Source organism: Oryx dammah, unplaced genomic scaffold, assembly GCF_014754425.2.
Source record: "Oryx dammah isolate SB20612 unplaced genomic scaffold, SCBI_Odam_1.1 HiC_scaffold_28, whole genome shotgun sequence".
Classification (NCBI taxonomy): Eukaryota; Metazoa; Chordata; class Mammalia; order Artiodactyla; family Bovidae; genus Oryx; species Oryx dammah.
Window position 1 is genome coordinate 75,079,236 of NW_024070212.1, and position 27,499 is coordinate 75,106,734.

The 27,499-nt window shown below is 43.1% G+C and overlaps 2 protein-coding genes across 2 annotated transcripts in view; one reads left to right on the forward strand and one right to left on the reverse strand.

Annotated features, from left to right (window-relative positions):
* WLS (Wnt ligand secretion mediator) overlaps positions 1-27,499 on the forward strand; it is a 115,062-nt gene that overhangs the window by 65,427 nt on the left and 22,136 nt on the right. The window contains exons 3-9 of the mRNA XM_040232610.1: positions 5,696-5,820; positions 11,605-11,766; positions 12,664-12,800; positions 17,889-18,057; positions 20,020-20,117; positions 20,475-20,538; positions 22,845-22,988. Of these exons, the coding sequence (XP_040088544.1) occupies positions 5,696-5,820; positions 11,605-11,766; positions 12,664-12,800; positions 17,889-18,057; positions 20,020-20,117; positions 20,475-20,538; positions 22,845-22,988 (899 nt within the window). The remainder of the gene's footprint in view (positions 1-5,695; positions 5,821-11,604; positions 11,767-12,663; positions 12,801-17,888; positions 18,058-20,019; positions 20,118-20,474; positions 20,539-22,844; positions 22,989-27,499) is intronic.
* On the reverse strand, positions 3,234-3,843 carry LOC120857014 (60S ribosomal protein L29-like). Its single transcript, XM_040232611.1, has one exon. The coding sequence runs from the start codon at positions 3,640-3,642 to the stop codon at positions 3,352-3,354; it is 291 nt and encodes a 96-aa protein (XP_040088545.1). The 5' UTR covers positions 3,643-3,843; the 3' UTR covers positions 3,234-3,351.

Sequence of the window (27,499 nt, forward strand, 5' to 3'; positions counted from 1 at the left end):
CAAAGGTGCACAAGTGGTTGTGGAGTTCCCTTTGGGAGACCAGATCTGGGGAAGTTGTCCTCCTCCCAGGATGTGGAAATGGGCTCAGAGCTGTATGAGTATGTATTCTGGATTCCTGAGTTCCTGGGCCATGTTCTATAAATTGGGGGAGAGGTTAGGCTCTTGGTGAGCATGTTGCTTTCACTTCAGGGTCTTCTCATCTGGAGAAGAAGTGAACAGCTGGGAAAGGGTGGACAAAGTGGGACCCTTTATTTATTTTTTAATTATATATATATATATATATATATAAAAGGAGGAAATGGCAACCCACTCCATTGTTCTTGCCTGGAGGATCCCAGGGACGGGGGAGCCTGGTGGGCTGCCGTCTATGGGGTCGCACAGAGTCAGACACGACTGAAGCGACTTAGCAGCATATGTATATATATATGTTTACACTGGGCTTCCCTGGTGGTTCAGATGGTAAAGAATCTGCCTGCAACGCAGGAGACTTGGGTTTGATCCCTGGGTTGGGGAGATCCCCTGGAGGAGGGCATGGCAACTCACTTCAGTATTCTTGCCTGGAGAATCCCCGTGGACAGAGGAGCCTAATGGGCTACAGTCCATGGAGTCGCAAAGAGTTGGACATGACTGAGAGACTTTCGTTCGTTTATTTATTTTTTTGTTGCGCTGGCCTTCATTGCGGTATGCGTGCTCTTGACTGCAGCATGTGGCCTCCTCTCTCATTGCAGTGCATGGGTTCAATGGTTGCCACTTACGGGCTTCTCTAGTTGTGCCACGTGACTCTGTAGTTGCTGTGTATGGGCGTAGTTGCCCTGCAGCACGTGAAATCTTAGTTCCCTGATAAGGGATCAAACCCATGTCCCCCTTCATTGCAAGGCAGATTCTTAACCACTGTGCCAGCAGTGAAGTCCCTGGAGAAGGACCCTTTAAAAGTCTGGGGCTGAGATTCAGGACCGCTCCTGCTGTGTTGTATCTAAGGCCGGTGCTGTCCTGAACCCTGGCCCTCCAAGGAGCTCAACACAAGAACTGATAACTGCCTTTATAGCATTCATATTTATACTATTGAGTTCTGTGGAAATGCCCTTTCAACAGAGTTGACAGTCCCAATTCCTAATCCCAGGGTTAGAAGTGAAAAGGAGGTAACGTGGTGCCTAATACTCAACTCACAGATGGAAGCTCTGGCCAATTCTTTCTTTGGACCACTGAGGCTGCCAAGCAAGGAGCAGTTGTTGTCATTCTGGCTCCTAACCAAGACGATATACAAACTCTGATTATTGCTTCTGCCAAGCCAGGCATCCCACAGTTTCTTATGCAGACTCTTATTATTCTGCATTCTTAGCCCTGGGTCTCTGCACAGTCTGGTGTCCTCAAGTCCAGAGTCTCCTCCTGGACTGTGTGGAGCTGAGAAGATGGATGAGAACTGAGGTTCCAGTGATTCTGTGTATAGACTTTGACCCCACTTCTCTGTTGTCAGCATCTTGCCTTTCCTGTCTTACGCAACACCTGGTACTTTCCAGTTCTGAGTGGCTTGCGGATCTATTGGACACATGGGCTCACTTTTCCAAAATATCCCTTCTGTGGAGTTTCGGCTGTGCCCATCTTTGTGGCTGCCAGGAAATCCTACTTCATCTGTTTTTCATCTTCAAAAAAGTTGTTGCAATCTCTGATCTGCTCATGTCACTACCATTTTTCCCCCCTTGAGATTTAATGGCTTTTATTTCTCTTTCCTGTTTTTTGTTTTGTTTTTGTGGAGTTTCAGGAGTGAGATGAGAAAACACAGGTGGCCAATTCACCATATTTGACTGAGGATTTATTATCTTTAGCTATTTCTTCATTGAAGTATAGTTGATTTACAATATTAGTTTCAGATATACAGTACAGAGACTCATGCTATGACATTATGAGCACCGTGCTATGTTATAACATTTACGTGTCATACTCTATTAACAGTTATCATAAGACAACAGCTACAGCCCTCTGTGCTGTGCAATATGTCCTTGTTGTTTGTTTTAAACATAGTAGTTTGCATCTCTTAATATCATACCCCTGACATGTCCCTCCCCGTTTCCTCTCCCTACAGGTAACCACTAGTTGTTTTTTTTTTTTAATATTTACTTCTGTTTTGCCATATACGTTTGTTTGTATTAGATTCTACATATAAGTGATAACATACGATATTTGTCTTTCCCTGACTTATTTCTCTAAGCATAATATTCTCTAGGTCCATCCACATGGCTGCCAATGGCAGAATTCCATTCTTTTTTATGACTAATATTCCATTGTGTGTGTGTGTGTGTAATTTGTACCACATCTTATTTATTTATTTATTTTTTACTTGAAAGATAATTGCTTTACAGAATTTTGCTGTTTTCTGTCAAACCTCAACATGAATCAGCCATAGGTATACATATGTCCCCTCCCTCTTGAATCTCCTTCCTATACCAAATCTTCTTTATCCACTTGTTTATAGATGGACGCTTGGGTTGCTTCTGTATCTGCTGTGGAAGCTATTGCTTCTATGAACATTAGAGTATATGTATCTTTCTGAATCAGTGTTTTTGGTTTTTCTGGATATATACCCAGAAGTGGAATTGCTGGGACATACGGTTCTGTTTTTAGTTTTTGGAAGAATCTCCATGTTCTTTTCCATAGTGGCTGTACCAATTTACATTCCCAACAGCAAAGTACAGGGTTCATTTTTCTCTATATCCTCACCACCACTTGTTATTTGTAGACTTTTTGGTGCTAGCCATTCTGACAAGTGTAGGTAATACTTCATTGTGCTTTGATTTGCATTTCTCTAATAATTAGCAATGTTGAGCATCTTTTCATGTGCCATCTGAATATCTTCTTTGGAAAAATGTCTTCAGATCTTCTGCCCATTTTTTGACTGGGTTATTTGGTTTTTTCAAAATGTTGAGTTGTACGACCTGTTTTTATATTTTGACTACTGACCCCTTGTTGGTTGCATCATTTGTAAATATTTTCTCCCGTTCCATAGGTTGTCTTCTTGTTTTATTATTGCTTTCCTTTGCTCTGCAAAAGCTTTAAAGTTTAATTAGGTTTCAGTTTGTTTACTTTTGCTTTTATTTTTTTGCCTTAGGAGACCGATCCAAAAAAAAATACCTCTGTGATTTAAGTCAAAGAGTGTCCTGCTTATATTGTCTTCTTTATAGTGGCATGCCTACATTTAGGTCTTTAATACATTTTGAGTTTATTTATTTATTGATTGATTTTTTCCTGTCTCAGATTTATTCGTACAAATAGCACAGGAGGACACCAGCCCCACGCAGACAGCAACCTAGGGGGTCACACCAGTCCTTCTGTCCTCACACTGGCAGATAAAGGTCTCTACTCCGGAGCTTTGGTGGGGGTCTGGGCACCCTTGGCAGCTGGAGCCGCAGCTGCAGGTGGCTTGGCCTTGGTTGGAGTCTTGGCCTGGGACTTCAGCCGGCAGAGCCTGAGGTCCTTGGCGGTGTGAGCAGGAGCGCACTTCCCGAGCTTGGGGTGGGCGATGGAGGCAAGTCGGGTGAGCTTGCGGCTGCCACCTGTTGGCATCTTGGGCTTGACCTCCCTGGGCTCCACCAGGGCCTTGACAGCCTCAGCACGTGCACTCAGGGCCTTGGCATTGTTGGCCTGCATCGTCTTCAGGCCCTGCTTGCTGTGCTTCCTGTTCCTCAGGAACTTGGTGTCTACCCCCTTAAGAGATTCGTATGGTTGTGATCAGGGTTTCTTGATGCCGTTTGTATGCCATTTTCAGGACTGGTTGTGCGTGGTGTGGTTCTTGGACTTGGCCATGTCTGCACCCCGGCCCTCAGATGCTGAAGCGCGTGGGACTGGAAGAGAAACTTGAGTTTATTTTTGTATATAGTTTGAGGAATGTTGTAATCTCATTCTTTTACATGTCCAAGTTTCTCCAGCACTGCTTATTGAAGAGACTGTCTTTTCTACATTGTATATTCTTGCTTCCTTTGTCATAGATTAATCGACCATAGGTGCATGGATTTATTTCTGGGTTCACTATCTGCTCTGTTGATCTATGTGTCTATTTTGTGTCAATACCGCACTTTTGATTACTGTAGCTTTGTGGTGTAGCTGAAATCTGGGAGGGTGATACCTCCAGCTTTATTTTTTCTCAAGATTGCTTTGGCAGTTCGGGGCCTTCTGTGGTCCCATATCAATTTTAGGATTATTTGTTTTAGTTCTGTGAAAAAGGGCATGGGTATTTTCATAGGTACTGCATTCCATCTGTAGATAGCTTTGGGTAGCATGGCCATTTTAGCACTGTTAATTATTCCATTACAAGAGCATGGGAGATCTCTCCATTTTGTTGTACCATCTTTAGTTTCTTGCATCAGTATTTCATAGTTTGCAGAGTATAGGTATTTTATTTTATTTCTTGGTTAAGTTTATTCCTAGGTTTTTTTACTCTTTTTTATATCATTTTAAGTGGGATTTTTTTTTTTAGCTTTTTGTCTCCAATAGTTCATTATTAGTGATTGAAGATTTAAATGGTACTAATAAAAGAGTGGGCACTGATGTTCATTGAGAGTTTTGTCTATATCAGAATGGCCTCAGATCCCTTCTTTCCTGTGTTATTTCTTTCTCTTCTAGATTTCCTCAGAGAACTAGGAATTTACTGCACTGTCAAATTATCTTCAAGCCACACTGGGTCAGTGGATAGTAAAGCCCCAATTTTCTAGACAGCAGCTATTCTTACCTGTTTCCCTTGTGACCTGGATTTGAGGTTCCAGGGCCCAGAACTGAGCCCAGTCTCATAACCCCAGTGGGAGCTGGCTCACCATGATCATTTTAGAAATGTAGTTGTGCTTTTTTCCCCCGTTAAGACTCCTCTATTCTGAAACTTGCTCAACAGAGTATAAAACAGACCAAATGGATAGATGTAATTTTTATCAAACTAATCTCTTTAATGAGCTCTGTGATGAGTTAAACCCATTCTTGGTCCTTATTGATACAGAAGTATATATGAATGTTCATTTGTATAATTATGAACTTATTTTAATATTCTTGTCTGTGTATAAGTCTTAAATTTAGAGAAACCCTTCACATCTTGAATTAACTTTGTCCACACTCTGAAGAAAGAGTTTTGAGTTTTAAAGAAGCAGGAGAGCCTGCATTTGAGAACTTCTTGGGGGAATTTTAGAAAGAATCTTTCAGACGAGTGTTCCTGAAGAAAGCACCCAAGGTACTTGTCATTTATCTGAGAAATAGCGAAAAATCTTGGTCATTTTGATCAGAGAGGAGAGAACAGACAAGTTGTAGGTTTCATGTACTAAGGCACTTTTGTGGAAAAATGACCTCATGTGCCATACTTATATGGGGGGATGTAGGACCAGTGGTATAAGTTAAGGAGGATACATGTTGAGTCAGAACCTGACCATTTGGAACTGCCTGAGAGAGAATGAGACTGCCGTCTCTAGAGGAATTTAAGTGGGAGCTCTGACTCCTTAGCAGAGCAGTTGGTTATGGGAGGGGACCCAGCATCCAGCTCAGACATTCATCCTGTGACTTTTAAGTCTTCACATTTGGAAAGTCAGGTTTGGTGCTTGATAGGAACAGATACATCTCTTTTGTCTTGTTGGTTTCCATGGTGGAGCCTGTAAGAGTTTTTTAAACTGTTTTCAAAGTATCTTTCCAGAAGCCATTTCTGAATTGTGCATCCTTTCTCTTGCAGGAGAAAATGCAGAAGTTTCCATGGATGTTTCTCTGGCTTACCGTGATGATATGTTTGCTGAGTGGACTGAAATGGCCCATGAGAGAGTGCCCCGGAAACTCAAATGTACCTTCACCTCCCCCAAGGTAGGGTACCTAGATGTCCTAGTTGATGGGGTTTTTATTTGGTTTCCAGGTATGTGGGAACATTTGCTCAGACAGATTCCTTGTTCCTAAGCATACATGACCCACAAAGATTAGTGGTCACCATCCTTTGTCCTAGAAGAGGGCAATTTAGATATTTCATGTCCCTGTAAAGGAGCAAAGAACAGAAGAAGGAATGTTTGTTTGAAGTGATTTTGTTGTTTCTCTAAAATACCTCGATAAAAATAAGCTCTTTGTTCTTTTGCTAATTAGCTAAGTGTTTGAAGAATGTTGCTTAGTTAATTTTAGGTGGGTAAATCTGTTCATATTGGATCAATGCGTGTGTCTGCTGTTTCTTAGGCATCTCTGTTGCCAAAATCAGTGTGCAGGTGTGAGGACTAACAATCCCAGGGAACAAACATCAGAGACAAAAAGAAGGGCCTAAGGGAGCAATCTAGTTTCCGTTGTGACCTCTCAGTCTTTTTGCACATCTGTAGGACTCTCCTTTCTTTGGTTCTTCCAGGAAGATTTGTTTAACCACCAAGAGGGAAGAATGTCCCTATCTTGCATTGAGTGTAGGGAGACACTTTATCTTGGATGAAGGCCTCAGAATCTTGAGGAATTAAAAAACAGGGATGGACTCAGTGACCCTCAGTGGACAGTGGGATTTGACTGTATAAGAACCAAATCAGAATTCCTGGGTGCCCTTTTCCAGTGCCAAGTGCTGCCCTCAAACATGCCTCCCCAAGATTCTGTCCCACTCACCTTCCCCCACCTGCCAAAGTCTCTGAAGTTGAAATGGAGCCGTAGTTGCTGTTACTCATGGTTACATTCCTCAAGAGTGTCAACAGGGAGCACCACCAGCTAGGTGACCTCTGATGTCCCTTCATGGACAGAAATAATCTTATTTTCTTTGCATGAAATGGAGGAGAGGCCAAACTGCACTGAAGCACATTCCTGATTATGTCGTTTATCACTTGACATCTTCAGGTCAGTTGCTGCTGAAGAATTTGGCTACTTTGTAGTACCTGCTCTGTTGATCGATTTAGTTCTTCACTTTTGCTTATAACTGCAAAGTTGGGTTTTCCTGTGGAATGGTAAGGACGATAGGTTGAAGCCTCTGAGAACCATGCCCCCATCCAGCCCTGAAGAGGACTAAAATGGGGCTGTGTAGGTTCATTACCATTGGTTAAAGGCCTGGATTTGGAGCACAACATTCCCCGGTGGCTCAGTGGTAAAGAATAGGCCTATAATGCAGGAGATGCGGGTTCGATCCCTAGGTCAGAAAGATCTCCTGAAAAAGGAAATGGCAACTCACTCCAGTATTGTTGCCTGGGAAATCCCATGGATCAAGGAGCCTAGCAGGCTCCAGTCCATGAGGTCCCAAAAGAGTCGGACATGACCAAGTGAATAAACAGCAAACAACAAATACTTGGCTTCAATTCCAGACCATTTCATTTACTGACTGCATTCCCTCAGGCTAGCTTGCTTTATCTGCTCAAGCTTCAGTTTCTCCTTTGCCAAATGAAATAATTAATACCTGCCTGTGGAATCTCTGTAAGGACTAGATAACAGAATGAATCTTACCACTTGAATCTAGTCTGGGACATATTTCACCAGATGGGCCACCAGGACAAAACATATTAACTAAAACTCTCATGGGCCAACCATGCACCCTACACATAAGCATCTTTGGGGGCACCTGGTATTTGTTAAGCCTCTCTTTCCCTAGGGTTCCTAGACCAGAGCTACGGAAAGTGTGGCCTAAGAATTAACAGCATCAGCATCACCTGGTAGCTTGTAGGAAATGCAGATTTTCAGGTCACACTCCAAACACAAGAATCAAAATTCACACAGAACCAAGGAACCTGTGTTTTAATAGGATTTCAATTCCTTCTCTTAAGTTTGATAAAGTTTGAAAGTGACTTCAGTAGATCCTTTCCTTAATGACCAAATGTAGGGTTCCCCCCACCCCAAATTCATCCAGAATTGTTTTGAGTAGGCCCTTGGGGGTAATCTATAGGTGAAAAGGAATGGTAGAGAGGAACTGGAGGTAGCAGAAGAGAGATACGTAATATTTCTAGATCTTTGTATGCAGTGGAGGAAATTAATTAAAACCTTTCTAACTGTTGCTGCAAGTTGATTGCATCATTCAAGGGTAAGACTGGTTGGATGTCTAAAGCTAAAGGATATAAAGCTTTTGCATATGGAATTTCATTCTCAGAAAAAGCAAAAAGTCATTTCTCACCTTACTTAAACTCTTAGAGGGCACTGAGAAGCAGAGTCAGGGGAGGTTGTTAAGAAGCCTGCAACTGCTTCTTAATGACAGTTGCTTGATTATCTTTAGGATGTGTTGATCCCTTTCAAGAAAGATACTAAACCTTGAAAAGTGTGAAGGAAATGAATCATCAAATCTATGCTTTTTGATTGCAGTGAAATTTAGACTTGAGTCTGAAGATTAAATGAGAAATTGCTTTAAAGCTTTTTAGTCCCTGGTGGATTGTGAAGTTAAAAAAAAAAAAAGTCAAGTTGCCACCTGCTGTAATTTGTCCTAATTAGCCAGTCTCATGCTGGATTTAGGGGAGGGCTGAGGGGGCTGGGGAAAGGAAAAGGAGGGAGAGAGAGCAGGAAATCTTTCTTTCTAAATGCCCTAAATACTGGCAGAGGCAGAACCTCAATGCATAAAGTCCCCAGCAGGATATGGTGAATTTGTCTGAGACAGGTAGGACAGGCCAGGATGCCAGGACCCTGTGTGTGTCTCTGATCTGTTGGATTTAAGTAAATTTGTCCCATGTGGTGGTGTTACCCTCTGTGTAGGGACAGGGGAGTGGAAGACCCATGAAGGGGCATTAGAAGGAACTCAAGAGATCATATAAAGAAGCCTTCTTGCTTTACTTAGGGGGCTTCCCTGGTGGCTCAGATGGTAAAGAATCTGCCTGCAAAACAGGAAATTCAGATTTGATCCCTGGTTTAGGAAGATCCCTCGGAGAAGGGAATAGCTACTCACTCCAGTATTTTTGCCTGGAGAATCCCATGGAGAGAGGAGCCTGGCAGACTACAGTCCATGGAATTGCAAAGAGTTGGACATGACTGAGCGACTAAGTATGCATGCATGCTTTACTTAGAAAGTGAGACCAAATGAGGTGGGTGACCTTCCCCAGCTACCCAGTAAGGGGTGAGGTCAGGACTAGAATTTGAATCTCTTGGCTTGAAGTTCAGTGCCCTCCTTACTGTAGCACAACGCCTACCCTCAGGCGTGTCCAAGGCCACAGCATTCCTTTCTTTCTGCTTCATTCATGTGTCCTCCTCCCTGTCAGAGCTGGAGGCTGGACTTGCAAGACTCATGTCCTCAACCCAATTCTGCCATGACTTTTGGGACCTTGGGTGAGACACGTAATGAAGACAGTGCCATTAGACTAAATAAGTTTTGTTGCATTCAAACTCTCAATTTCTGTAAATAAGCTTATTGGAAACACATCAGAATATCCACTTTTTGCTGTTACAAGAGTAGGTAATCAGCTTCCTTAGTTCACCTTCATCTGAGGTTGAATTAGAGCCTATACTGTATTTTCAGCAATTTTGCAGAGTCCTTCCTGCCTTGATTTATAAGTAGAAGAGAAGGGAGCAGAGGGGAGAGAAAGATCTATACAGGAAGACTTACCCAACTTGCAGCTGAGTTTTGGAAAAGGATTCTTTCTACAGAAGAATTTTTAAAACTTCAAATGCCATGTCTAATCAACTGGTCATTCTGATAAGAGCCCCTTAGACCTTACAAAATGAAAAACGATCATGATCAATCAGTGATGTCTACCATGAGTGAGAAAGGGAAGAGTGGAAGAACGTAAGCCAGATCTGTACCTGCTCTACCTCTGTTTTTGTCATTTGTGTCTTCTGTCCCTGTATGAAGGTCTGTTTATTGCACTCTTGAGCTCTGACTGTCTAGTAAACCACTCCCCCACCCCCACCCCCAAGATCACAGAAAGAACAGACTCCTTGTTATCTTCCTTTCTCCTCTGGACTTTTTGCTCTGAAGATTTACAAAAACTTTTGGACACCCTGAGAATTCAAGCTTAGGAATACCAAATTCCATCCCTCCATCACTTCATCAGAAGGTACCAGGCAAACCTTAAAGCTGGAATACAAACCCAGCATGAAGGCAGACACTTGTCTGGTTCATTGGGAAAGAGTCCTCAGTTGCTGAAGCTCCTGCTTCTCCATGCCCATACTTGTGAGCTTCACCCACCCCTCAGCTAGGCCACAAAGCCTTGTGTCCTGTGGAGATGGAACAGAATTTCATTTTCAAAAGCAAGCTGTGCCCCTACTCACCAATCTCCCACTGCCATGTGCTGGCTGGTACCTCTTAAATTGCTTGGCAGGAAGTCCAGGAGGCCTTCCTAGCTATAGTCGTTCAGTTGCCAAGTTGTGTCCAACTCTTTGTGACCCCATGGACTGCAGCACGCCAGGCTTCCCTGTCCCTCGCCCAAGTTTGCCCAAATTCATGTCCACTGAATCGGTGATGGCATCCAACCATCTCATCCTTTGTCGCCCTCTTCTTCTGCCTTCAGTCTTTCCCAGCATCAGGGTCTTTTCCAGTGAGTCGACTGTTTGCATCAGGTGGCCAAAGTATTGGAGCTTCAGCTTCAGCATCAGTCCTTCCAATGAATAGTCAGAGTTGATTTCCTTTAAGAGTGACTGGTTTGATCGTCTTACAGTGCAAGGGACTCTCAAGAGTCTTCTCCAGCACCACAATTTTTCGGTGCTCTGCCTTCTTTATGGTCCAACTCCCACATCCACACATGACTACTGGAAAGTCTGCATCCTTGACTATACAGATTTTTGTCAGCAAAGTGATGTCTTTGCTTTTTAACACACTGTCTAGGTTTGTCATGACTTTCTTGCACAGAAGCAATCATCTTCTAATTCATGGCTGCAGTCACCATCTATAGTGATCTTAGAGCTCGAGAAGAAGAAATCTGTCACTGCTTCTACCTTTTCCCCTTCTATTTGCCATGAAGTGATAAGACTGATGCCATGATCTTAGATTTTTAAAAATTGAGTTTTAAGCCAGCTTTAAAAGGTAAAAAGGGCTTTCTAGAAACTGTGTTAAATGTTTATTTAATTTCTGCTCCCTTCTGCCATTTTGTCTTTTGGGCAGTTAGGAAGATTTAAAGGCAGAAAATTCCAAGTGGTCATCTCTATCAACCTAATCTCATTATTCCCCTCATCCCTTTGAATCTTCCCCAAATTCCAAGGCTCTTTTAGTTGCTTCTTCTATTTTTTTGGTCAAATCAATAAAAAGTAGGTATTTCCTGCTTATTGTAGCATCTCCTACAGGCCAAAACTATGTAAATAAGTGATCACGATACAAGAATGTGATGAACATTAGCAAGGACTTCCTCCTGAACATTTAAGGAGTTGACTGTTCCACAAAGCTATACAGTATCTGATAGTACGCTGTAAATTAAAAGTTCTTATAGCCGTTATAGACCAGACTAGTCTGATGTGAGGCTGTAATAAGGACTGAAGAGCTGAGAAAGGTGTTGAAATAGAAGAAATCCCTACTTGTTACCTGAGATTTCTGGTTCCACCTCAAATGTGGCTGGGTTTTATTTTGGGGAGGGAGGGTAGCAGCTTATATAAACCCAGGTACCCTATTATGTGTACCTCTGAAGTATACATTTAAGCCTTAGCTTTTTAGAGTTGGTGATATGAGTCAAAGGCAAGACAATTCAGACCCATTTTATTGGAAATGGTGACCTCGCCTCAAACCCTCTACTCTTCTTCCAGACCGTAGAACATGAGGGCCGTTACTATGAATGTGATGTGCTTCCTTTCATGGAAATTGGGTCCGTGGCTCATAAGTATTACCTTCTAAATATCCGGCTGCCTGTGAATGAGAAGAAGAAAATCAACGTTGGGATTGGAGAGATAAAGGATATTCGGCTGGTGGTAAGTGAATCTGATTGATCACAATTGGTATAGGTTCTTACCATTTTGTCTCTTTAGTAGGGAAAAAAGTACAATGTGGAGTAGACTTTTTAAACCTAATTTAGTTTTTTTTTAATCTAAAAAGCAACTGCATATTTATTGTAGAAAATTAGAAGCACAAATAAACACATAGTAGAACATGAAAGTTATCTGTAATATCCTACCATCTTGAGAAATGACCATTTTGAGGTTTTGCTATTATCTCCTTCTTGATTTTTTTCTGTGTGTGTATGTGTGTGTATGTATGAATATATTTCAAATTGTTCCCTTCTAGAGAAGGAAATGGCAACCCATTCCAGTATTCTTTCCTGGAAAATTCCATGGACAGAAGAGCCCAGTGGGCTACAGTCCGTGTCACAAAGAGACACGACTGAGAGACTGAGCTCAATCCTTCTCTTAAAGAAAGGGAGGAGATCATGTTCAACTGAGTCTTCCATTATTTGCTTTTTAAAATTTAATGGTATATTGTAAATATAATGTAAATATACTTTTGGGTACTGCTTAGCTTTCCACACTATGTGTTCACCTTAACACATTATGCCAGTACCATCATTTGGGGCATCTAAGATAGCTCCAATTTTTCAATGAAAACCTTGGAGAAAAATCTCTGATCATGTTCCTAATCATTCCCTTAAGATAGAGTGAGGCTATCTTCATGCCTTTTGATTTAGTTTTATACAGTGCCTGAGGAGGGGTTGAGGGGAGTGTGAAGACATTACTTGCTGTGAATGTTAAAGCTCTTGATCTTGGAAGTTCAGCAATAAAGATCTCCACTTACTGCTCTTCAAAATGCATCTGCTGGTAGAAAATAACACCAAGATATGTTGACCTTCAAAGTTATGATTGGTCTCTATCTAGGGAATTCACCAAAATGGAGGCTTCACCAAGGTGTGGTTTGCCATGAAGACCTTCCTTACACCCAGCATCTTCATCATTATGGTGTGGTATTGGAGGAGGATCACCATGATGTCTCGACCCCCAGTGCTCCTAGAAAAGTAAGAGCTGATTTTGCAGCACTCTTAAACACTGGCACAGTCTGCCGAGGACCTGTTGCTGGGAATCTAGTTCAAGTGGTCAGTGTGTTATTTGGACTGGAGATTTGACTCCTTTTTCTCCTTCAGCTTTTACATGCAAATTATTGTTAAATCCTAAGGTTTCTTCTGCTCTCATATTTCCAGCTCTCTGTTCCATCTTTGCTCTTTCACGTTCTGCATCAGATACATTTCTCTGACACAGTGGATGAACTGCATTGTTGCTCACGAATCCCAACCCCTCTCAGCACCTCTCAGCAAGGATGGTTTTCCTGTAGAGATAGCCCCTTTCTCTCTCACATTATTGACTTTTTGCTTTCTGTTGGATTATTCCCATTAATATACAAATAACACTCTTCCATCCCCATTTGTAGTTAGAATTCTTTGTACTTCCCCTCAAAGCTACTGCGTCATTTCTCAGCTGATCTTTACAACAAAATTCCTCAAAAATCTTGTGTACATATCTTCTCCTGTTTTTTCTTGAGCCCCTTCCACCCCTTATTAAAACTGTTCTTAATAGGATCACCAATGACCCTCGCCTTCCAAATCCAGTCCTCAGTCCTCACTTTTTTTGACTCATTGTCAGCATTTAGGTCACATCCACTATATGACCTAAATCAAATCCCATATGATTATACAGTAAAAGTGACAAATAGATTCAAGGGAATAGATCTGATAGAGTGTCTGAAGAATTATGGACGGAGGTTCATGACATTGTACAGGAGGCAGGGATCAAGACCATCCCTAAGAAAAAGAAATGCAAAAAGGCAATATGGTTGTCTGAGGAGGCCTTACAAGTAGCTGAGAAAAGAAGAGAAGCAAAAGGCAAAGGAGAAAAGGAAATATATACCCATCTGAGTGAAGAGTTCCAAAGAATAGAAAGGAGAGATAAGAAAGCCTTTCTTGGTGATCAGTGCAAAGAAGTAGAGGCAAACAACAGAATGGGAAAGACTAGAGATCTCTACAAGAAAATTAGAGATACCAAGGGAACATTTCATGCAAAGATGGGCTCCATAAAGGACAGAAATGGTATGGACCTAACAGAAGCAGAAGATATTAAGAAGAGGTGGCAAGAATACACAGAACTGTACAGAAAACTCTTTATGACCCAGATAATCACGATGGTGTGATCACTCACCTAGAGCCAGACATCCTGGAATGTGAAGTCAAGTGGGCCTTAGAAAGCATCACTACAAACAAAGCTAGTGGAGGTGATGGAATTCCAGTTGAGCTATTTCAAATCCTGAAAGATGATGCTGTGAAAGTGCTGCACTCAATATGCCAGCAAATTTGGAAAACTCGGCAGTGGCCACAGGACTGGAAAATGTCAGTTTTCATCCAGTCCCAAAGAAAGGCAATGCAAGGAATGTTCAAACTACTGCACAATTGCTCATCTCACACGTTAGCAAAGTAATTCTCAAAATTCGCCAAGCCAGGCTTCAATAGTACATGAACTGTGAACTTCCAGATGTTCAAGCTGGATTTAGAAAAGGCAGAGGAACCGGAGATCAAATTGCCAACATCCATTGATCATCGAAAAAGCAAGAGAGTTCCAGAAAAACATCTACTTCTGCTTTATTGACTATGCTAAAACCTTTGACTGTGTATATCAGCAAACTGTAGAAAATTCTTAAAGATAGGAATACCAGACCACCTTACCTGCCTCCTGAGAAAACTGTATGCAGGTGAGGAAGCAACAGCTAAAACTGGACATGGAACAACAGACTAATTCAAAATCGTGAAAGGCGTATATCAAGGCTGTATATTGTCACCCTGCTTATTTAACTTCTATGCAGAGTACATCATGTGAAATGCCAGACTGGATGAAGCACAAGCTAGAATCAAGATTGCTGGGAGAAATATCAATAACCTTAGATACACAGATGACACTGTCCTTGTGGCAGAAGGCAAAGAACTAAAGAGCCTCTTGATGAAAGTGACAGGAGAGTGAAAAAGTTGGCTTAAAACTCAACATTCAGAAAACTAAGATCATGGCATCCAATCCCATCACTTCATGGAAAGTAGATGGGGAAACAATGGAACCAGTGACTAACTTTATTTTGGGGGCTCCAAAATCACTGCAGATGGTAACTGCAGCCATGAAATTAAAAGACACTTACTCCTTGGAAGAAAAGCTATGACCAACCTAGACAGCATATTAAAAAGCAGAGACATTATTTTGCCAACAAATGTCTGTCTAGTCAAAGCTAGACAAATGTCTAGTCAAAGCTATGGTTTCTCCAGTAGTCATGTATGAATCTGAGAGTTGGACTCTAAAGAAAGCTGAGCCCTGAAGAATTGATGCTTTTGAACTGTGGTGTTGGAGAAAACTCGTGAGAGTCCCTTGGACTGTAAGGAGATCCAACCAGTCCATTCTAAAGGAAATCAGTCCTGAATATTCATTGGAAGGACTGATGCTGAAGCAGAAGCTCCAATACTTTGGCCACCTGATGGGAAGAACTGACCCCTTGGAAAAGACCCTGATGCTGGGAAGGATTGAAGATGAGAGGAGAGGGGATGACAGAGGAGGATATGGTTGGATGGCATCACTGACTCGATGGACGTGAGTTTGAGCAAGCTCCAGGAGTTGGTAATGGACAGGGAGTCTTGCGTGCTGCAGTCCATGGGGTCACAAAGAGTTGGACATGACTGAGCAACTGAACTGAACTGAAGTGTCAGCATTTGGCAAAGCTGGTCACTCCCTTTTTTTTTTTTCATAGAGCCTCCTCCACATTCTCACCGGTTATTCTCTCTTTTGCTGACTGTCACTCAGTCTCCATGACCTCTTAAGCTTTGGAGCTGAGGCTCAGTCTTTGTGTTGCAGGAAGGGGGACCCCTTCCAGGCCCCAAAACTGGGCTCTTGTCTAATGCTCAGAAATGAATTGTCTAAGGAGACACATCTCTTGCTTTGCCAGCACATTTGCTTTTCCTGCAACATTTGGACCTCTTCTCTTTACTAGCTATGTTTGTTTCCCCAGTGATCTCATCTAGTCTTGTGGCCTTAAAAACCTTCTGTACTCTGATGCTCTTCATGTACATGGTCAACTTCAGCTACTCCCAACTGTGGACCCTAGTATTTCATCCGTTTACTTAACACCTTCATTTACGTAGAAATGTACCACATACAAAGAAAAATACTTGTCTTCCTCCCACTTCAAACTTGCTCCTCTTTGGGGCATCTTCATCTTAGAAAATAGCAACTCTGTCCTTTCAGCTGTTTAGGAGCAGCTGATCAGACATGGAGGAGGCATCCTTTACTCCACTTTTATTCACACCCGTCTTCTAACATGCCAGGAAATTCTTACCATTTCCATATCTACCACCCTGATCTACCCCTGATTTCTCATTTCTCACGCGGATTATTGAAATAGCCTCTTAACTGCTCCTCTTATTTCCATCATTTTATTTCCTGCAGTCTGTTCACACAGCAGCCAGGCTTTTTCTTTTAAGTAGAAATTGGATCACTTCACTGCTCTGTTCAAAGCTTTCTGTTGGCTTTTCATTTCCTTTACTCTGACCTGTAAACCCTCAGTGATCCGGCTCTTCACCACCTCTAATTTTATCTCCTGTTCTCTTCACCAGAGGCCATCCACCTTGATGGTGCTCAGACATGACCAGCATGCACTCTTTAGGGCCTTTGCCCTTGCTGTCCTCTTCATCTGAAATGCTTCTTCCCAGATATCTTTGTGGCTCAATGACTCATTTCTTTCAGCCCTAGTATAATTTCTGTCTTATAGGCTTTCCCCCATCTACCTTATTTAAATTGCCTCCCATCCCACTCCATTCTCCCACTTGGCTTTTTTTATACTTCTTCATAATACTTACTCTCTCTTTATTATCATTCCCTCTCTACCCCTCTGCTCACCCCATCTGAGGACAAGCATCACTAGAGCAGGACCGTTGCCTACCTTGTTTCCTTCTATATCCCCAGCATCTAGAACAGTGACTGGCACACAGTAGGAGCTCAATAAAGATGAATTTGTTGAGTGAATGAATGAAATGATGCTGCTCCATTTTTTAACCTTCTTATTGGATCCTCAGTCCTTTCAGGATAAATTTCAAATTCTCTAATAAGGTATTCAAGCTTCTTTACCAGCTCAGCCTTTTTATATATATTTCTCTGGTCTCATGGCCTATCATTTCCTGATATGTTCCATAGTCAGATCTCCAAATGCTTCAGGCTCTTCTAGTCTCCATCCAGGCTCTTCCCTTCGTTTGGAATTCCCTTCCATCTCCCTAACCTTGACTTACAACTCAGCTTAATTTCTGTCTCTGTCAAAGTAAGAAGTCCTGGTAGCAGTCTATTGTACTCGTCTATCATATTGCTTGTCACACTTTATCTGGTTTAGCTACTGAATATCCATAAAGGAAAGAACTGGTCCTATTCATTTAGGTATCCATGGCCCTAACAAAATGCCTGATACATGATTTATGTTTAATAACACATGGGTATGAATGAAAGTATGGATAAATCAGTAACAAAATAAATGAAATTTTGATAGGGAAGTGGCAATTAATGGGAGAAAAGCAAAATAAAAATGAAACAAGCAGCTAAAATAATTCATATTTCATATCGTTTGGAGTTGTGTGTTATTGAAATTGCAATGCTTGTATGATTCATAGTTAGTTGCTGAGAATATCATAATAATGAGTGTTCTTAATGATCAGGTTAATGATACCCTGAATAGGTAAGAGAGGATAATTATTGGTATATTCAATGAGGTCTGTGTAAGAAGGCAAGGTTGAAAACATTTAGGAAGCACTTGATCTGACGTGGCACCAAGATAAAGTTCAGAGCATTCAGGTTAGGTTCAAGTACTGTGTAGAAGGATTAATGTAACAGTCGTTTATTCTACAGTGGTGCCAATGAAAGAAGACATTTAGCTTCTCCATGTAGATACTTGTTATAATGAGAGCAAAGAAACTGATCATATGGCTTCAGTGCCAATATGGAGCATCTCATTTCCCAAAACTGAGTTTTGATTTTTAAATAAAAAATGTTTTGCCTTCCAGATAAATAAAATAGTTTTCCTCATGTTTTCTCACCATCAGAGTCATCTTTGCCCTTGGGATTTCCATGACTTTTATCAACATCCCAGTGGAGTGGTTTTCCATTGGGTTTGACTGGACCTGGATGCTGTTATTTGGTGATATCCGACAGGGCATCTTCTATGCAATGCTTCTCTCCTTCTGGATCATCTTCTGTGGTGAGCACATGATGGTAAGTGCACTCTGGGCAAGGGGCAGTGGTGAGGCAGAATAAACTAGTGGTTATAGGAGTGGGCTCAAGAGCCCCAGAGACAGACTCATGGTTTGGCTTCCTGCATTACCACTTATAAACTAGCTGGCACGTGACTTAATTGCTCTCAGTCTCAGCTTCCTCATCTATAAAATGGGTTTTAAAGGCGAATGTGTAGGGGTTTTGTGAGGTTTAGATGAGATAATGTGAGTAAATATTTAGCATAAAGTAGATGCGCAAACATTAATGATTATCAACATTTCTTGTCCTTTGACTTCAGCTCTGCTTGTCCCCAGGACCAAGGTAACCACCAGAGAATGTGGGCCAGGCACGTTCCAGCTGGCAGTGTGTTCAGGTGGCCTAGTAAGCCCTGTTACCCAGAAATGCTGACCTCTCTGGTGTCAGTTTGCTCAGACACCAAATCATATTTCAAGAGGGATTGATGATACCGTGGATAAAAATAAGAATGGTGCAGCCGTCACGCTGTGGCTAGGGTGATATGCCAGTTGGAGCCTGGTCCTTGGGTTAGGCACATGAGCCTCGTAGTAGCATGGACTATTTTTAAATTCCATTTTATGGCTTCTGAAGCCTTGCAGCCCTTCCAGGAGAGCAGTGAGAGGAGAAAGGCTTTTTCTTACAGCTCCGTGGCACGGGGGGTCCTCCAGCAGCTGCACTGACCACAAGCCCTCATCAGCATGGAGGGGACTGTCAGTTTTCCTAACTGAAAGAAACCTCTCACACTTGACATATTTTAATGCTTTCGAGTCTTTATTTTGTCCTCTGGGAACTACCCCACCTTAAAAAAGACCGGTGATAAGTCATATTGCAATTTAAATCTGAAAGGGTTCTTTTGTGGATCACAGAACTTCTACTACCTAAGGTATGTAAGGGAGCAAAATTTGCTACCACAAACCAAAATATCTCTTTGGCGCATGAATTATTTCTAGCTGAAAACAGTCAAGGTTCAAAAGACTGGAAGAGGGCTTCCCTGGTGACTCAGTAGTAAAGAATCCGCTTGCCAGTGCAGGAGACATGGGTTCAATCTCTGATGTGGGAAGATCCCACATGCCTTGGAACAACTGAGCCTGTGTGCCGCAACTGTTGAGCCTGTTCTCTAGAGCCCGGGAGCTACAACTGCTGAGCCCACATGCCGCAACTACTGAGCCGTCGTGCCCTAGAGCCCATGCTCCGCAAAAGAGAAGCCGCCGCAATAAGAAGCCCGCACATCACATCTAGAGAGTGGCCTCTGCTTGCCGCAACTGAGCAAAGCTCCAGCAGAAATGAAAACCCAATAGAGAAAAAAAAAAAAAAAAGGACAGGAAAAAACTTTGACCTTCCCCTTAACTGCCTAAAAGAATTTCAGTAGATGACCTGTTTACCTGAATAGAGCTATCACCAGAGATATCTGCAAAGAATATGGGCTGGGTGGTGGAGGAAAACTCAAGGCAGGGCCTTAAAGATCAGTTTACTCCCTGTCTTATTGTCTCAGCATGGCCCAGCAAACATTTGTTGACCAAACATTTGCTTTTCTATCTCCATGTGAATTGCCTTCTTCCCCTTTGAAGTCCCAAACCACTACTCCCAACATCTTTTGTCCTTAGCTGAAGACCAGTATTAAGAGGTGAGGGTCAGTGATCTGGTGATTAGGTCAAAGTATTTATGAAAGCAAAACAACAAATGGATCCGTTATTTAGATAATTTCTGGAAGATGTTGAGAAAGAATTGCTAAGACTCTGTGATGTAATTTTTTTTTTTAATCAAAAACTGTATGCAGTTTACAGAAATTTTTTCCATTTGTTAGGACTGTGTTGTTGTTGTTTTAATCTATATCATGATTTGATACACAGGAGATAGGCAGCAAGGATTGTTGCATGACTGACTCACCTGTAGAATTGCTTTGCTTTCCCCTGTCTTTTTCTCATTTCTCAACTTGGTTTTCCTCAGGACCAGCATGAGCGGAATCATATAGCAGGGTATTGGAAGCAAGTCGGACCAATTGCTGTTGGCTCTTTCTGCCTTTTCATATTTGACATGTGTGAGAGGTAAGCAGGGGCCCTGTGGAACTCTGGACGGAAATGCATGTCACCAGGTTCGCTCTCAGCTCTTTAGAAAAAGTATCTAAAAAGGCGGAGGAGGTGATTGGGAGCCTGTAGGATGAAAGCATGGACATGACCACATCCTCAGGTTAGCACTGGGATTAAGAGACAGAGCTCTCTAGAGATGCAACATATTTGAGCTAATTGTATTCTTCAGACTTTGTTTCTGTCTACATCCTCTGCGACTTAGTCTGAATACAGACACCACCCCTCTGGCTGAAAAGCTGAGTGTATAGAAGGGAAAGCTCCCCTTTGCCTCTGTATTAATTGTGTCTTGCCTTTCCGTCTCAATTCTCTTTGTAGAGGGGTACAACTCACGAATCCCTTCTACAGTATCTGGACTACAGATGTCGGAACAGAACTGGCTGTATCCTTCCTTGATGGGCTCAGGGTTTTGTTTCTTCCTGTAGCCGCCTGGTCCCCAAGATAATTTTCTAAGTCTCACTGATGCTCTCCATGTGTACTCAGCCGGGGCTTTGATCTTCAGACCAATGATAACAACACAATTAAGGCAAATAATGAGGAGAATTAATGCTTGCTTTCAAGCCGGGGTGAAAGCAGGCAAAACAAGGAGGTTGCAGCAAGTCCACACAGCCGAGGGATCGGAGTGGCTAGTCTTGCCGCTGCCTGTCTAAATGCTCTATTATGTACTTGTTTACCACAGACTGAAGCATGACTGGTTTTTCCCTGCAGCCACGGAGGTTCATCTCAGGGCCCCCGTTACTGACATCGTCTGTGTGCCAGACTTCTTACAGTGACCTTGGTGTGCTGGCATCCCATGCTGCTGCTATTCATTTCCAAGACCAAGTAGAGATAAGGCTAAGGTGATTAGTTCCAGAAGAGTCACCCAGGCTTCTGGTTGGTTGGCATAAACTCTGAGTCATCTTCTTGAAGCAGAAGCGACAATCTTAGCTTATCCCTTTTAGGATGCTGGATTTAAACATTTTATCTTCCTCAATAATATGTTAAGTGCTTCAGGAAAAAAAGACTGTCCTAGGGAGAAGAGAGAAAGGCTTGAGTTGTATTCTTTCTTGATAATATCTTGTCATATGCTGATAAATAAGCTTTGTCCGGCCATGGTCTTTCTATTGGCTTCTTAGAATCGCAAGAACTTTACGAGTAAACTAGATCAAAAGTATCATTGCTTTAAAGATGAGAGAATTGAGCTTCCCATTTCTGCCATCCCCCCACCAAAAAAAGTTAGCTGTACCACCCGAGGACTGTTTATGATCCTTAGTCTGCTTCAACCCCTCATTTTTCAGAAATGCTGGAGGTCTAAGGAGGCAAATAATTAGTCCAGTCTTGTAGCAAATAACTTTTTTCCCTTCGTTCGAAGGCACCGTTGATTTTAGGAAAGGAGTGTAGTAGTAGTTAATCGCTCAATTGTGCCCAACTCTTTGCAACCCCATAGGCTGTAGCCTGCCAGGCTCCTCTGTCCATGGAATTCTCCGGGCAAGAATACTGGAGTGGGTTGCCATTTCCTTCTCCAAGGAAAGAAAGAGAAACTGCATTAAATATATTATTTAGTGAAATATGGGGCTTCCCTGGTGGCTCAGATGGTAAAGAATCTTCCTGCATTGCAGGAGACCCGGATTCCATCCCTGAGTCGGGAAGATTCCCTGGAGAAGGGAATGGCTACCCACTCCAGTATTCTTGCCAGGAAAATTCCATGGACAGAGAAGCTTGGTGGGCTACAATCCATGAGGTCGCAGAGTTGGACCCAACTGAGTGACTAACACTTTCATTTTAGTGAGATATAAATGCTGAGTTCACCCTTGTTTAATTTTTTTCTTAAAATATGCTACTTGGCCTGGAGTTATAGCAGAAAAAAGTTGGAGTCTGGTCATTTGCCTCCCAAGTCAGATCACTCCACCCCAAGCCTTGCTAATTGTCAGATTAGATTTTGAAGGTCAGCCTCAGAGTATATTGCCCCCACCCTCAACTCCCACCTTCGCCATGTGTCCTCTGGTCCCCATTCCATCTGATAAGATTCTTCTTGTGTTGAGAGAAGATTGCAACAGAACTTCATCTTGAAGGTTTCACTTCAATACCTTCAGCCTCATGTCCAGCATCCATCCCTTATAGCAGCAGTTGCTGCTGCTACCTCCAACCCCCACTCCATGCCCTGCAAATTCCAGGGCACCTCAACCTCCTTATAAATATCTGGATACTGGGCCAATGGTTTGCAAACATGGTTATACTTGGTTTCCTAGCCCTTGGAAAACCTGATTCTGTAGATGTGCAGTGGGATCTGGGCACCTGTATCTTTACTTTTGTGGTGATTTTAATGCAGCTTTCTACTTGATCAGTATTTTACAATCAATATCCAATATTTTAGTGCTTTTCAAACTTACTGTGCATATGACTCTCCCTAGGACCTTGTTAAAAGGCAGATTCTGATTTAGTAGGTCTAGGGTGGACCCTAGAGTCTGTATATCTAAAAACAAGGTTCTGTCCCTCTTGTTATCCAGCTTAGAAAGCTATTTGGAACATTCTTCACTCACTGGTACTTTTAAGTCAGGAAACCTCTCTGATGTTGATATTAGAAAGCCAGGTTTTAATATTTTATCCCCCTGAAAATTGCCTACATATTTGGAGACATAGAGTGGTACCCTTGAGTGGAGTGCTCGAGTCCTTGGCGAGCTGGCCATTTCCTTGACTGGACACCCTCAGATGGCCTTCATCATCGTGGCTGGGATCTGCCTCTGCCTCTACTTCCTGTTCCTGTGCTTCATGGTCTTTCAGGTTTTCCGGAACATCAGCGGGAAGCAATCTAGCCTGCCGGCCATGAGCAAGGTCCGGCGGCTACACTATGAGGTGAGCAGGAAACGGGGAAGAGGGCAGAATGGTAAAAGAATGGTATGGCCATAGCACATGACTAAAACTGTTAGAATCAACTACATCCAAGATGGCAGAAGATTTGGCTTCCAGTAGACCTTGAGCCTCATTATACACTAATTGTAATCCATTAGTTTAAGCTAAATGACATACCCACCAGCACCATGACAGTTCTGAGGCTAACCCATAAAAGATCAAAAAGTAGGTGGTGGCCCAATTCCTGGAAATCCTTACCCCTTCCCCCAAATAATTGGAATAATCCTCCCACTCTCTAGCTTATGAATTTACCTAGTCCATAAAAACTAACCACACCATATTTCAGCACCTCTCCCCTTCTGAGGTGGCCCACACTGACTGTGGAGTGTGTGTTTCTCTAAATAAATCCATTTCTTGTCTATCACTTTGTCTCTGAAACCTTTTGAAGCAAAGCAAGAACCTCAAATTCACCAGCACCATATTGGTGAAGCAAGCCAAGAGGATTGGGTAAACCTCAGCCTCTGGCTTCCATGACGCTCAAGAGGCACTACCTTACTTCCTGCCCTTACTTGCCCACTCTCTCTCTTTTGCTTTCTTACTCTGTTGCCTTTTAGACTTAGTCTCTCACCTCCCTTGCACTTGAGAGGTGCTGCTTTACTCTGCTGGAAATGGGGAAAGAGAGATCTGCCAGGCATTTTCAAACCTTGCCGCTTGGTCTTCCACTTCTTACTGTTATATATGCACAGGGCATGTCAAGGAAAGTCTCCAGCCATCCTCGTAGGATGGAATCGAGCCATACGATGTTTGCCCTTTGGGTTTACCTTATCCACCATATAAGTAACTGCTAACAAGTGCAATTGTGTAAAAATATGAAGTACAGCCTAAGAGTTTGAACAAGTGCAATTGTGTAAAAATATGAAGTACAGCCTAAGAGTTTGTACCCTGGGCTGCAGTTCCGTTGGGAGCTCCCTCAAATAGTAGGTCATTTGTGCCCTTTACCTCTGGGTGTTGGAAGGGCGGAGGTTGGTCCTGCTCCACTTGGTGGTAGCCCTCACCCTCCTGGTGTTGGCCGGCCTCCTCTAGGGTCCACCTGACCCCACCCTGCCCTTGTAGGGCAAGGCAGGAGACTCGAGCTGGGTTGTTGCACACACCGCTATGCCTCTGCGGTGGCATGATGCAGTAATGACCTGCATTTGCTGTGCTTGACACCCCCGGGGTCCTGTGATTGGGAATGTCCTTCCAGTGTCCTGGGGTCCTCTCTCCGCCTACCTACAGTCATGATGTCTCCACCTCTGCTGCTGTATCTGTGCCTGCACCCAACCCCACTGTCTGCTGACCAGAGCATGTGTGGGAAGGCACAGGAGGAGGATGGCACTGAAGCCCCAGGGATGCTGCCCTCAAAGAAGAAGGGGAAAGAGGTTTATTTTTTTCTTTTCCACACACCATCTCCCTTAATGGCCAGTGCATGTTTTCCAAAACTTAACCACCCTTTTAGAGAAAAAGGCTGGGACTTAAATAGGTCTTAGAATAATGAGGGGGCTTCCCTGGTGGTGCAGTAGTAAAGAACCTGTCTGCCGATACAGGAGACGCAGGTTCGACCCCTGGGTTGGGAAGCTTCCCTGGAGGAGGAAATGGCAACTCACTCCAGTATTCTTGCCTGGGTAATCCCATGGACAGAGGAGCCTGGTGGGCTACAGTCCACGGGGTCACAAAGAGACACAACTTAGTGAGTGAGCACACATGCAGAACCAAGAGGGTGTCCTTCCAAAAGCAGCATAACCTGAAACACAGGGATTAATCTATAGAATCTATAGAGAAGCCTTCAGGAAGGTCACTCATGCTGGGTACCATGGGTGTCAGGATAGGACACGGGCCCCACTACTGCCACAGCAGGGAGTAGCTAACTCGTCGTGGATAAAGTGGACAGGATGGGGGTCAGGAGCACTCTCAGAGAGCCCCCAGGGGATCTTGTGGTGATAGTGTTCCTCTCTGGTACAGGAGCATTCTCTCCCTGAAGGAATGATGGGGAACACCTCCTGCATCCCCAAGAACCTACCCCTGCGGTGCATATTGAGTCACTGGGACATGTTTTCTCTAGATTCTTTCTCTAAGAAGTAATTTTATGTATTTACTTTTGACTGTACTGGGCCTTTGTCAGCATGGGGGCTTTTCTCTAGTTGCAGTGAGCAGGAGCTATTCTCTAGTTGTGGTACTAGGGCTTCTCATTGCAGCGGTTTCTCTTGTTGTGGAACACGGGTTCACTGGCTATAGCACATGGGCTCAGCAGCTGTGGTTCCTGGACTCTAGAGGCAGGCTTAGTTGCTCAGTGGCATGTGGGATCTTCTCAGACCAGGGATCGAACCTGCGTCTCCTGGATTGGCAGGCGGATTCTCTACCACTGAGCCACCAGGGAAGCCCTCTAGATTCTTTAAAACACAAGAGCTCATTTGTTTTTGTAATGAAGCCTGGCCCCAATATAAACTGATGATGAGGCCTGGCCAGAAAATGGGAGCCTCAGCTACAGTACCACCCTACAGTTAGACATCTTTTTGCAAAAGGCAGGGGAAATGAATAGAAATTCCTTATACAGGCTTTTATGGCCCTAAGAGAAAACCCAGAGCTATTCAATTTCCATGTTAGGGAACCTTGCTGACTGGGACCCATTCGGACTACACAAAAGCCCTCTCTAGTGGCACCCCTGGAAGAACACAAGCCCCAGAGAGAAGACCCAAGTCCTAATACTCTTCCACCATCTTCAGCCTTTGCCCTGCCTTTTAAGTGTCTTTGCCCTTCCACCACACACAATGCAAAGCATCTTTGCATTTCCACACGCAAATGCAGCCAGAGCCTCCTTGCCCCCTTCAGAAAATAGTAGGTATGCCTCGGAATTACCCAGTTCCACACATCTTATTCCTTGTCTGACCTTAACCAGTGCCTCATCTGCTTAGGTAGACTCTCAGAGGACTCTAGCTGGTTCACCGAAGAATTCCAGGCACTGACTCTTTCCTTTGACATTACCTGGAAGGATGTAAATTTTATCCTTTTCCATTGCTGCCTCAGTGAAGAAAAGGCCCATATTGGGGCACAGGCTTAAAAATATGCTGATGAATTACACATTGCCCAGCCACATCAATGCCCTGTTGGCCTGAGAGCCGTGCCTCTAATGGATCCCAATTGGGACTATCAGCCAGGCCAGCCTGGTTTTGCTGGTAGGGATCCTTTGCCTCATTAAAGGGATGAAATGATGCATAATTAAACCTATTAACTATGGTAAGGTTAAAGAGATCACCTGAGTCCAAGATGAAAATCCAGCCCTATTTCAGACTTGATTATTTGCAACGTACTTTATTAGTCAGTCAGCCCCTGACATCTGTTAGAAGCTTCAGAAACTTGCCATGGGGCCCCAGACCCCTCTCAATCTTCTTACAGACCCAGCCTTCAGTGTTTTTAACAATAAGGAGCAGGTTGAGGAGGAAAAGAAGACATGCATGACTTAAGGAAGGACAACAAGCCAGGCTTTTGGCAGCTGTCATGACAAGACCTAACCCACCTCTGGTTACCCCAGAAGTACTCTCAGAAGACTCCCACCAGGAAAGGGAGCATGTTTTAGCAGTGGGAACCCTAAACACTAGATCAAGGAATGCCGAGGAAACATGTCCCAGCCTCCACCCTAGCTGCCATGCCCAGTTTGTAAGAAGATGGGTCACTGAAGGAGGAGATTGCCCCCAGCTCTGAAGGAAGTGAGGAAATTCCCCCATGCTGGTCATGGCGGGCCGTTGATGTAGCAGGTGAGCTTGTTCAATTCTAGTAGACGTGGGAAACACTAACTCTGTCCAGACTTCTCACACTGGGTCTCTTGACCCTGAAGCCTGCTCTGTTGCAGAAGGAAAACTAAAACTAAAACATTTTACCACCCTTTTAACTTGTACCTGACTCTTAAAACTTTCAAGTTTCTTGTCATGCCTGAATATCCCTAACCCATTATTGGGAAGTGATTTTCTCTTAGCTTTAGGGGCAACTCTTACTTTCTCTGAAGACCAAAGTGAAGGAGTGTTTTTGACTGGACTGCGTATTATATAAGACATGGATGATCCAATCCAAAATATTCCCTCAGAATCTGAAAAACATAGATCCATAGGAAATTCCAGGGAAGGCAAAATTTGTCACTCCTATAAAAATCACCTCAAAGGAAACTAATCACTTCCCTTCTAGGCACCAATACCGCATAAAATCAGAGGTTCAGTGAGGCCCCAACCCCTAATCTAAAAATTCATTAAATACAGGCTTTTGGTGCCATGCCAATCTCCCTGTAATACGTCAAATATCTCTGCCATCTTTTTTAAATGCAAATTTTTAAAAAGGGGGTAAGGTAATTTAGAACTGACTAGTCAAGGATAAATGGAAAGCCTAAGTATCTTCTCTGTAAACACCAGTAAGAAAGGGTTTAGCTATATAGATAAATGACCTTGATTTGTTCCAACTGCCAGAAGCCCCGTTTGAATCCAACCCCTTGT